The following is an 11,202-nucleotide window of genomic DNA, read 5'->3' as shown; positions in this document are numbered from 1 at the left end:
TTATTAATTTAATTTAAAAATTAAATCTAAAAAAAAAAAAAAAAAAAAAAAAAAACAACGTTGATGGCGAGGAAGCAACCAAACAGATCAAACCATCTCCGGCAAAGATCAAACAGATCAAACCATCTCGATCTGTTTGATCTTTTGATCTTTGGATCTTTGGATCAGAAAAGGAAGACCAACTTTTGAAATAAGGATTTAATTCCAAAAAAGAATTTAAAGTAAAGTATGAGAGTTGTATAGTAGTCATATACTAGTCTATTAAACAATTTTACTCATTTAAGTAACATTGAATAAAAAAAAAAAAAAAGTCAAAAGGAAGAGTAATGATTATAATACTACTCTTCATACTCATTTATCACATTAATTAATATGGCGTGTTTTAACTAATTAACCATTTATATTTTATTTTTAGGTGATGGATAAAATAACCACTTAAATTTAGTTGTTGTAAGGAAATAAAGTTAAGGAATATAGGAAAGAAAAGTCAAAAGTAAGAGTAAGTAAAAAAAGTCAAACTTAGTAGGAAACCAATACAAAGGAATTCAGATAGCGTATGACCAGATCTTTATACGGAACCGGGCCTACTGGTTAAACCCAGCTGGTGCAGCTTATGATCAGATCATCATCATTTTGAGGTAATTGGAAAGGAAAAATGAATTTAGTGCAAAACTGAGAAGTGGGCGAATGAGACAGATGATCCAGGGAGTTTTCAATGAATTTTCTACTCAGTGCTCAACTTTCTCTTTGACAACCGCTTGAAAATTTAACAGTTAATCCCGCTCCGGTAAGTCCCCCTCTGTATCTCTTTCTCTGGAACTTTCTTGTTAGATGTCCAATTACTGAAGCTTCTGAGTTTAACACCACCTTTTCAAGGAAACCCATTTGGGTTTTACTTTTTATGGAAGCCGATTCAAACCTTGGTTTACTTCAATGTGTGTGTGTGTGTGTCACTTCATTTAAGGTATTCTTTTCTCGGTTTGAGTTTGAATTTTTTCTTTTCTTTCTCATGGTTAAATGTTTGAATGATTATTGCTGGAATTCAATGCTGTATATATGTAGAAACCTGTTACTGACTGACTGTGGAACTTTTTTTAGTCAAGTGTGAGGATGTAGCTTGATCCAATCATGTGAAGCACTTGGACTCAGACCCAGTTAATTATTTCAGTTAAGTTATAGATCATGATTGTGTCAATTAAACAATAGAAATTCTGAATTAGCTACGATGGAAGTTGCTCTGTATAAATCATTACTTGTTTAATCAAACCCATATTGTTAAATGGACAGATTTGGTATCTTTCAAGGGATTGCTCTTTCTCTTGAATCGAACCGGCAATGGTTTTAAAACATTTGGTTATGAGTAATGCTACTCTTCACACTCATTTCAGCCACTTAAAACACATTATATTAGGCGGTGTGAAATGGGTGTGAAGAGTAGTATTACTCCTAGGTTATATTAGAGTTACCATTGTTCAAAGAACTGTTGTGTGAATCCTGAAAATTGTCGCTGTAACTTCAGGGCAGAACATTTTGAAAATGAGCCTGAAAGCGGAAAATATTAGAATTGACTGTTTGTCATAATTTGGATGAAGGGGGAAAAAAACATTTTGCCAAGTTAGCTTTTCTTTTCCTTATGTCCCTCTTAACCAGATGGCCCTTCTTTCTCACTATTGTATATTTTATCTCTGACTCCATTGTGATGTGAGCTTGAAAGCTGTTATGATTAAGATAGAAAAATAGAAGTAGAGCATGCGCAGAAATTAATCGAACTAGTTTAAAAGCTGAAACTTTATTTTCTGAATAATTCTGTCTAGCTGAAATTGATTATGAACAATGCACTGATAGTAGTACGTGAACTGCTTTTACATTTCAAATGCTAAACGTTGATGCTGGATCTTGCTGTTTTTGATTAAAGTAGTTAATGAACCTTAGCTAACATGGCTGGTTTGAACCCAAATGCAAGTATACAGGTGCCTAAATACTGGCCCTCTTTTGTTGAACTCGTTTTAATGGCCAAAGATGGTGTGGAAAAGCCCTTGCTGTCAGGATTAGTCAATCCTACAGCTCTGCCAAGTAAGAAAGATGCTTTGAAAAGAAGATATCGCCATTGTAAAAGTGCTCCTCTTGCAGAATTTGTTCCTGTAGGGACAAACGGGATTCGCCCAATTCCACGTTACGAGTCCATTTTTGGGAAACTACACCCAAGTTTTAAGAAAGTAGCCATATTCTTGGCTGTATACTTAGGTGTAGGAACTGTAAGCTTCTACCTTGTCAGGAACCAGGTAGAGGGAACGAAAACAGATGGAATTCTTGATGCTGTGTATTTCTGTGTTGTGACAATGACCACTGTTGGATATGGAGACCTAGTGCCTGATAGTGTCCTTACAAAACTACTTGCCTGTGCCTTTGTTTTCACGGGAATGGCTCTGGTTGGACTAATCCTGACCAAAGCAGCAGATTATTTGGTAGAGAAGCAGGAAATATTACTTGTTAAAGCCTTGCATATGCGTCAAAAACCTGGCCCTGCTGACATTCTGAAAGACATCGAGACCAACGGAGTGAGATACAAATGTATAACAGTCTTCATCCTTCTTTTGGTGCTCATAATAGCTGGGACAATCTTCCTAACTACTGTTGAGAAATTAGACACTGTTGATGCATTTTATTGTGTTTGTGCTACTATCACAACCCTAGGCTATGGAGATAAGAGCTTCTCAACTAAAGCAGGGCGTGCTTTTGCGGTGATTTGGATATTGGCAAGTACTATTACCTTAGCTCAGTTTTTTCTCTACATTGCTGAGCTAAATGCTGAAAAAAGACAAAGGGCGCTGGTCGAGCGGGTTCTTACTCGGAGGATGACGAATGTAGATCTTGAAGCAGCTGATCTTGATGATGATGGGGTTGTTGAGTAAGTTATCTCATGTCTGGTTTATTGTTGGAGCACATCTTTCTTGAAATGGTCTTGTTTCTGACTCCTTATTGCTGATGCTTTCTCCACTAGCTCTCTAAAAAATACATAGTTTTTTTTTTTCATCTCAGTGTTCAGAATGTTTAGTCAATTACTAAAGCTCTCACACTCCTTTCTTTTCCATAGTGCTGCCGAGTTCATCATATATAAGCTGAAAGAGATGGGGAAGATTAGTCAAGAAGATATTTCACTTATAATGGAAGAGTTTGAAGATTTGGATGTTGATCAGTCGGGAACTTTGTCAGCATCTGATATAATGCTTGCTCAATCATCTCAAGCAGAGAGGTGACCTTACCATCACAAAATGCTAATTGGTTTTTATGACCATACCATCAAGAAAAGGTAATTGTTTTGTATTCATGTGAAAAGGGATATGAAATACCTTGTAAAGTTTGTAATATCAACTTTTGAGCATTAATATATCATATTCATGGTTTTTGACATAATCAATAAATTTTTAGCCCAATACTTAATTCAATTGACGTTTAGTGATGAAGTTCATTGCATGATGATTCTTCTGCAATTGCATCTTCCTGTACTTCTTGGGCACAAATTGATGACCATATTAGAATCATTTGATCATTGAGATTTTGGGAGATTAAAGATCAGTCCAAATGATCACAGAGAGGTTTTGTTGTTTATCAGTTGTGAGAGCCATCTCTTGTCCATTTCCTTATGCTCATAATGTCACAGATGATAAACTTTTTGCCAGTCTGATGAATTAGGCCCCCATACCCATACTGTCCAATTTGTAGATTTTTTACTTTTCAGGATCTTGAAGAGAAGAGCAAAGGACGTGCACTTTCTGGATATTCATCTGAAGATGGAAAAGGTATTGTCATATCACTTTTTTTGGTTGAGGTACGCTTCTGTTGGGCAGATTGACATCTCTAACAATTTGCTATCCAAATTGTTAGTAATTTAAATAATAATTGTAAGAGAGCCTGTATGAGACCCACATGCCCGAAATTGCTAGCAAATTTGGCCAGACAAACAACAAATTGCTACAGATTCCAATCGTTGTTAGGCTTAGCTCAAGAAAAGAGGCTTCCAAGTCTATTTCCCATGCCATTCATGTTCTATTCGATCTTTTCTTGGGAAGGATTCTATGCTTGTGTTTGCATTGTATGAGCATTTTATGCTTTTATTGCATGTTTTGGTCTAGATTTGGTAAATCCGTCATCCTGCTTCATTGTTGCCATGCCACTCACTATAACTAGAAAGGGACTCTTTTGAATTCATAACTCTTTTAGGACTCTTCAAGCCCAACTACAAAGCATTTGTGTCTTGCCATCAAAATTTCAGCACATTAAGGGACAAAGTTTTCTTTCAAACTAAATTAGAAAAAAATATTCAACTGAATGATGTATATCCTTAGAGTATGTGGTTCGCATATGCATATTTTAAAAAGAGTAAGCCAGTAAGATTACACCTATAATTCTCTTACAATTTGTCGACACTGTCAACGTATGATTGGAGCCACGTCAGTCGCTAAAAAAAATTATGATACCCTCCGACCACTATCAATAAGTTGTGAAAGAGTTGAAAGTCTAATATTTTTCTTTCGGTAATAATAAACACAACGCCGGCGTGCATGAACAGTTCATGCACGCTAGGCAATTTTTTTTTTAATATTAAAATGCACGCTAGGCAATTTTTTTTTTAATATTAAAATATTATATAAAAAAACTGCCTAGCGTGCATGAACTGTTCATGCACGCCGGGGTTGTGTGAATCACAACTTTTTTTCTTTTAAAAAATTGCATGTTTTAAAAGACGTGTCCATTTAATAGGTTGGATTGAAAAAATTAATTGTTTTTTTCTCAATTTGGTAAAAATTGGGGCAATTTTTTTTTTAATATTAAAATATTATATAAAAATAAATTAAAAAAATTGTCTAGCGTGCATGAACTGTTTATGCAAGTTGTGTGTTGTGTGAATCACAACTTTTTTTCTTTTAAAAAATTGCATGTTTTAAATGACGTGTGCATTTAATAGGTTGGATTGAAAAAATTAATTATTTTTTTCTCAATTTGGTAAAAAACTTTGTTGGCATTAAAGTCAATATTTATACAACAACTGAATTAACAGGATCTTAATCTTCTAGATGCGAATATATATACTGTGATGATAAAATAATGATTATGATTTGAAAGGCATCTTTTTCTTTGTTGGCATGTCTTTTTCTAGGTGCATATGCAATCAACCCATAGACAGACCAGAAGACAAATGCGTTTGGAATTTTTTTTTTCCTTATTTTTATTTTGATTTAATTAATAAGAATGGATTAAGGTGATAAAAGTAAAATGAATTTTGAATTTTTTGCAATTAAAAAATAAAATAAAATATATTTAATACTATGAAAAAATGAGTTTGACAGGTGAGTGAAAGGACCAGCATATCCAATAAAAACACGCCCCAAAAAAGTAATTTTGAAATGAATGATTGTGGCCCCGCACAAACAAACAATCATGCTACATCTTGAAGTATTGAGCAACCAAAAGATTGTGGGACCCATGACCCACTCAAGAGGAGGCACAGTACGAGTGTACACCTTTCTAGGTTTTTTTTTTTGTCTAAATTGGATTTTGAAAAAAAAAATTAGAATATATATTATTATATGATAATTTTGTTAATATGTTTTGAATTTTTTTTTTTTTGAAAAAAAATATTTTAATATAGTATAAGAGCGCTTTATATTTTAATTATTTGTTAATATTTGTGTTTAAAATATTAATAATAATAATTTGGAGCCGATTGTTGGGCACTCAAATTCCTAAAAATTGGTACACCAATGGTGGTAGGCCACGTGGTACTTGCCTAGATTTTAACATCCATAATTTTTTTAAGGATAAAGTTTTCTTTAAAATTGGGTCGAAATAATTTTTTTTAATCTAGTCTATAAAAATAACATATGTCTTTAAACATGTGAGATAAATATATTTTTTTAATAGCAAGAACAAAGTTGAAATAAATTATATTAAAAACTTATGTGCATCTCACATGTTATTAAAAAAAAAGACACATATCACTTTTATAAACTAAATTGAAAAAAAAAATTTCGACCCAATTTGAAAAAAACTTTGTCATTTTTTAATGGCACATACTGTCGCCCAAAATGAGTGGTCATTGTTAATAGGTTAAAATCTCTTAGGAATCTGTGCACACCTTAAACTGTGTTAAGAATTTGATTCAGATAACTGTGTTGGTCGGTAATTTTTCACATGATCCGCATTATAACATGAAATTAACCCATTAGATTATTAGAGTTAAATAGGTTGACACATTTAATTAAATAAATAAAGTTGAAATATATATATATATATATGTATATATATATATATATATATATAAAATGCCTTGACACACGATATTTATGACTTATAATTTTAAGTGACAATTTTTAACACGGCCATGAACGCAACATGAATTCAAGATTAAAATTAAAGAATTTGACCTATTTAATTAAATAGGTTGAATCCTATATCAAAATTAATTTTTATAATCTTATACTCATAACATGACACAATTCTAACGGGATACGAATACAAATACCATCCCTAACTTTACATAGCCATTTAAATTACTATAAGAGAGTACTATGGGGCCGTTTTGACAAAGGCCATTAATGGTTCCATGCTACTCCTTAAAAAAATTTAACTTTTTTATATTTTTATTTTTTATATTATATCAATCATTTTTTATTATTAACTTTTAAAAAAAAATCGCTATAAAATAAAATTTTTTTCACTTTTTTATACCAAACTTTTTTTTTTTTTTTTTTTATATATTAAATAACTTCTCTAAAGCAAGACCTTCAGACCCACCATTACTGAGCCTTTTTTTCACCCCGATCTGTGCACAGGCATTTTTTTTCCCTTTTTATTACTGCTCAATCATATTCTGAATGGCGTAGCTATGAGGTGTCACCCACTCAACAGACTCACTTGACCAACCCAAAGACCAAACATTACCGGCATCAAACAAAAACTAAAATAGATTCACATTTTCTAAGCCTATTAAGATATGTTTTAAAATACACTTAAAATATATATATATATATATATCGGATCGGTCAATAAGAGTAAATTAGAAAAAATTACTCAAATAATATCCGACAAAAATAAAAAATAAAATAAAATAAAAAAGGACCCAAATATCATTGAGAAAATTATTCGCCCTAAATTTACAGTTCACATTCTATCAACTACGAAACGAAATGAAAAGACACGAAACAAGAACAAGAACAAAGACAAAAACAAAAAAAGGGTTAGAAATATTACATAGGTTTTGATGGTCTCTACTACTCCTCGGATTTGAAACACTCTACGGGGTGGTCAGATTGGCCGGCAACGTAGTGGAGGAGGCCCTCGCCGGTCTTGGAGTCGCCGGTGGACGGTACGGAGGTCCTGCCGAAGACGATCACGGCGAAGAGGAAGAGAGCGGTGGAGAGGCAGAGGGGCCAGAAGTAGGCCAAGATGGTGAGGAAGCTTGGTATGAAGACAACTAAGAGGAGGATGAGAGAGAGAGTGAGGACGAAGAGGATGTGGAACCTGTAGTGGAGGAGCTTTTCTGGGATCTCCATGACTTCCGCCCTTGGAATTTGGATGATGGAGGATTTTGTAAAGGGAGAGGGAGAGAGGGGGATTGTGGGAACTGGGAAGAGCCGGAACTCGGAAGGCTAGTCTGTCTCTCTCTGTGTGTGTGCGCAGAGATTCTCTGAGGGGAAAAGTTTTTCTTTCTTTGCAGAGTTTGGGTCACTTTTTTGTCTTGTTTTATGGTGGATTTAACTTTACTAAATTGCCCATCTTCACATCTTGTGTTGTTTTTCTTTCCTTTTTTTTTTTTTTTTTTTGCTTTTTTTATTTGTATGTTATACCTTATAGCGTTGGCTATAATTTATCAGAATTTTATGCTATCTAATGTAAGAGTTTTATGCTCTTGATTTTTTTTAATAAATAAATATGAAAGATTTTCTAATTAATTAAAAAATAATAATTTAATTTGAAAGAACTTTATCAATAATTTATAGAAAAAAATCTTAGCTTCATAACAAAATATTATTGCATACACTTTTTCTGCATATAAGAAGAACAGATCTAGGCCCTTTATTATGTGAAAATCCTGAAAATCGTTTGATATCTTCATTGAAATGTTATATGATATTTACTAACTTTTTATGCTCCAGAGTCAATGGTAAGATTTGAAGCTCGGTTGCAAAATTTCTTGAAAGCTACATGCAAAAGAAAGTAACGAAAAATCGAAACACGTGTTACGAGAAAAAAAATGGATGGTTAGGATTGAAAATTGGAGAATCTTCAATTCTCCCAATAATGAGAGGGAATCCTAATCCGCATGATTTTGTATAATATGTATGTTTATGGTTTATTAATTATGAGAGAAAAAACCCTAGTCACCATAGAATCATTCTAGTGGGAGGTAATAAACGAAGTTTTCTTTCCTCTTTCTCCAACTATTTCATTTTTATTTTTATTTTTACAGCGGTGAGTTTTGCGATGTTCATCCTCTGCATGGATTTTTGTTTGTCTTCTCTCTATATTTACTTTCAGTAGAGATTTGCGATTTTATTTTATTTTTTTTTCTTTTTGGTTTCGATTCCCTTTAGTCGTTTTGCAAGTTTATATATTTAAGATTGCTACTCTAAAAGTCTAGTGTAAACAAAACCTTAGAAAATGACTAAAGGAATTCAAAACCCAAAAAAAATAAAAGACTTCACCACATCCCTGTTGTAAACAAATTTAGAGATAAGACAAACAAGAACCGTTGAATGCCTGAGCATCACTAGACTCACCATTATATTATTCAGAAAAAAGTGAATAGTTGGGGAAGGATTCTTCTGTCCTCCTATAATGGTTATTTGGCTTTAGTTAAGCATATTTGTAAATTGATGCAATTAAAGGGAAGTGCTTATAAATTATGGATTACATAAGTAATGTTAATTAGTAGAATGCTATATGATTGAGATACAATTAGAAAAATGGAAAAATTACAGTTTACTCCCCCCCCCCCCCAAAAAGTTGACAGTGTTTTTCAATTTGAACACTAAAGTTTTAATTTTTGCAATCCACCCCCACAAAGTTCTAATTTTTTCAATTCGACCAATATTATTCCAAAATTCTCATATTGCCCCTAATTTTTATTTTTTATTAAAAAAAAAAAATTTGGGGGTGCAAAAAGGGACAAATGGCCAAAGGAGCCACCCCGATTTTTTTTAATTTTTTATAAAAAAATAAAAAATTATGGGCAATATGGAAAATTTTGGATACAATTTGTCAAATTGTAAAAATTTGAAACTTTTGGGGGTGAATTGCAAAAATTGAAATTTTGGTGTTCGAATTGAAAAACGCTGTCAACTTTAGGGGGTAAACTGTAATTTTTACTAGAAAAATTAAATAATGCTATAAGGAAGACCTATGTCCTCTTTGTGTCATAAAATTGATGTAACTTTTAAAATTACCATTAGATTTATAATAGATAATTATTAAATTTTGATCAAATGATAATTTTAATAGTCACATCAACTTTAGACACAATAAGAACACAGGTCTTCCTTCTACCATTACTCGTGATATAAATCAGCGATTATTATTTTGTTTACAAATGCTGATTTAAGGGTTAAAAGCTAAATTGTTGAAAGATTAAAAGTTTTTACATGCATTTTGAAACACATTCTCTATTAATCCCATTACAAGTTTTAAAGACAAATATCACCAACCGAATTATTATTATTTTTGGACAAACTAGAAGAAAAATTTTGTTCACCGGTGAATCAACCATTTTTACTCCATTTTTGGTGAAGAGAAAATGGGGGTGTTAAGGTAATTTTGTAAGAAAAAAAAATAATAATGCACAGATACCGTTGGCCACTTCACTGCAACTGTCGGCTAATTTGAAAATGAAGCTCGTTTGGCTTTAACCAAAGTTTTTGTAAGTTTGTGGGGAAGATAAGATCCAAAACATGGTGCGGTAATTCGAGGCCGAAAGTTATTCCAACTCAGAATGATTATATTCCAAAACCTTTCAAATTGTTTTTTTTTATTTTTTTTATTTTTTTTTAAGGTAAAGTTCACTTAACTATTCATCAAATTATCACTTTAATGACAATTTACTCCTTAAACTATCATTTGCGACAATTTACCCCTCGAAATCATCAAAACAATAACAATGTACTCCCAATTTTACAAAAATTCAAAATTACCCTTACTAAAATAAAAATACTAAAAAATATTTTTCATAAATTTAAGGGTATTTTTGTCTTATTGAAAATTATATATGGGTAATTTTGTTATTTTGCTAGCATTGGGAGGTACATTGTCATTGCTTTGATAGTTTGGATGGTAAATTGTCGTAATTAATAGTTTAGAGGTAGATTGTTATTGAGGTGATAGCTTGAGTAAGTTAAGTGAACTTTACATTTTTTATTTATTTATTTATTTTTATGTCGGTGTCCCTTCATGAATAATGTTGGAATCTTTTTTTTTTTTTTTTTTTTTTTTTTTTATGACTCGGGGTTGATAACATTGATTTAATTAATGATTATATTTAAAATTTTGAAATACTTAATAATTTAATATGATATTAAAACAGAGATTCTAAGTTTTATGCCATCTTCACTATATTGTAAAGGGAACAAAATACGGACATCCCGTAAGTTGCAAAGGGATTTTCGAGCAACCCTACAATCATGTAAAACACACTTTAAAATGACTAGTTAATTTAAAACTCATTATAATCATTTATAAAATATAGAATCACCTAATAAAACTTAATACGGTGAATGCTTTTATAATTTACACACTCAATGCAAATTCGGGTAATGGGTATTACATTTATAATTTATTTTTTATTTCAGTTAAATACTTTACACTATAAACCTGATTTATTGAAGAAAAGTTTGAACTTGCACGGCGGTAATACCGTGATTAAGCTTTTAGGATGCATTAAACCAAAAAGAGATGAAAAGGGTCCATTTTGCTGAGATCCAAAGTTTGTGTGCTCCCTGGATTTTTAGGTAACATCACAAATGCTATGAGGAATAAGAGTGGATTGGTTTACATTAAGCATATCTTACCTTAAAGTGACGGAAACGGATCCTCGAGCATCTTGTCAGCATATTTAGAACGGTAAAATTGTCTATTTGTATGAACAAATGTTAGGGACAAACATACTCTTATAAATGCATTAACCGGATCTCTCCATATCATACTTCTTCT

At 32.0% G+C, this 11,202-nt stretch overlaps 2 protein-coding genes across 5 annotated transcripts; one reads left to right on the top strand and one right to left on the bottom strand.

Annotated features, from left to right (window-relative positions):
- Positions 1 to 585: 585 nt before the first annotated feature.
- On the top strand, positions 586 to 4,134 carry LOC132176351 (two-pore potassium channel 1). Of its 4 annotated transcripts, XR_009439511.2 has the most exons (5): positions 586 to 787; positions 1,099 to 1,167; positions 1,971 to 2,908; positions 3,095 to 3,310; positions 3,740 to 4,134. XR_009439511.2 is itself a non-coding variant. In XM_059588531.2 (4 exons), exons 3-4 carry the CDS (start codon positions 2,010 to 2,012, stop codon positions 3,255 to 3,257), a joined length of 1,062 nt encoding a protein of 353 aa, XP_059444514.2. In that variant the 5' UTR covers positions 586 to 787; positions 1,099 to 1,167; positions 1,971 to 2,009; the 3' UTR covers positions 3,258 to 3,446. The 4 variants fall into 4 exon arrangements, 3 of the variants coding, with proteins under 3 accessions (XP_059444514.2, XP_059444515.2, XP_059444517.2); XM_059588531.2 differs by lacking the exon at positions 3,740 to 4,134 and having other exon boundaries at positions 3,095 to 3,446; XM_059588534.2 differs by lacking the exons at positions 586 to 787; positions 3,740 to 4,134 and adding an exon at positions 813 to 964 and having other exon boundaries at positions 3,095 to 3,446.
- Positions 4,135 to 7,109: 2,975 nt separating this feature from the next.
- On the bottom strand, positions 7,110 to 7,725 carry LOC148586660 (uncharacterized). Its single transcript, XM_088514946.1, has one exon. The coding sequence runs from the start codon at positions 7,551 to 7,553 to the stop codon at positions 7,272 to 7,274; it is 282 nt and encodes a 93-aa protein (XP_088371072.1). The 5' UTR covers positions 7,554 to 7,725; the 3' UTR covers positions 7,110 to 7,271.
- Positions 7,726 to 11,202: the final 3,477 nt, after the last annotated feature.

The sequence above is a fragment of the Corylus avellana genome, chromosome 3, assembly GCF_965113065.1.
Source record: "Corylus avellana chromosome 3, dhCorAvel1.hap1.2, whole genome shotgun sequence".
Taxonomy (NCBI): Eukaryota; Viridiplantae; Streptophyta; class Magnoliopsida; order Fagales; family Betulaceae; genus Corylus; species Corylus avellana.
The sequence above is the reverse complement of the archived record's forward strand: the minus strand, read 5'-3'. Positions and strand labels throughout refer to the sequence as shown.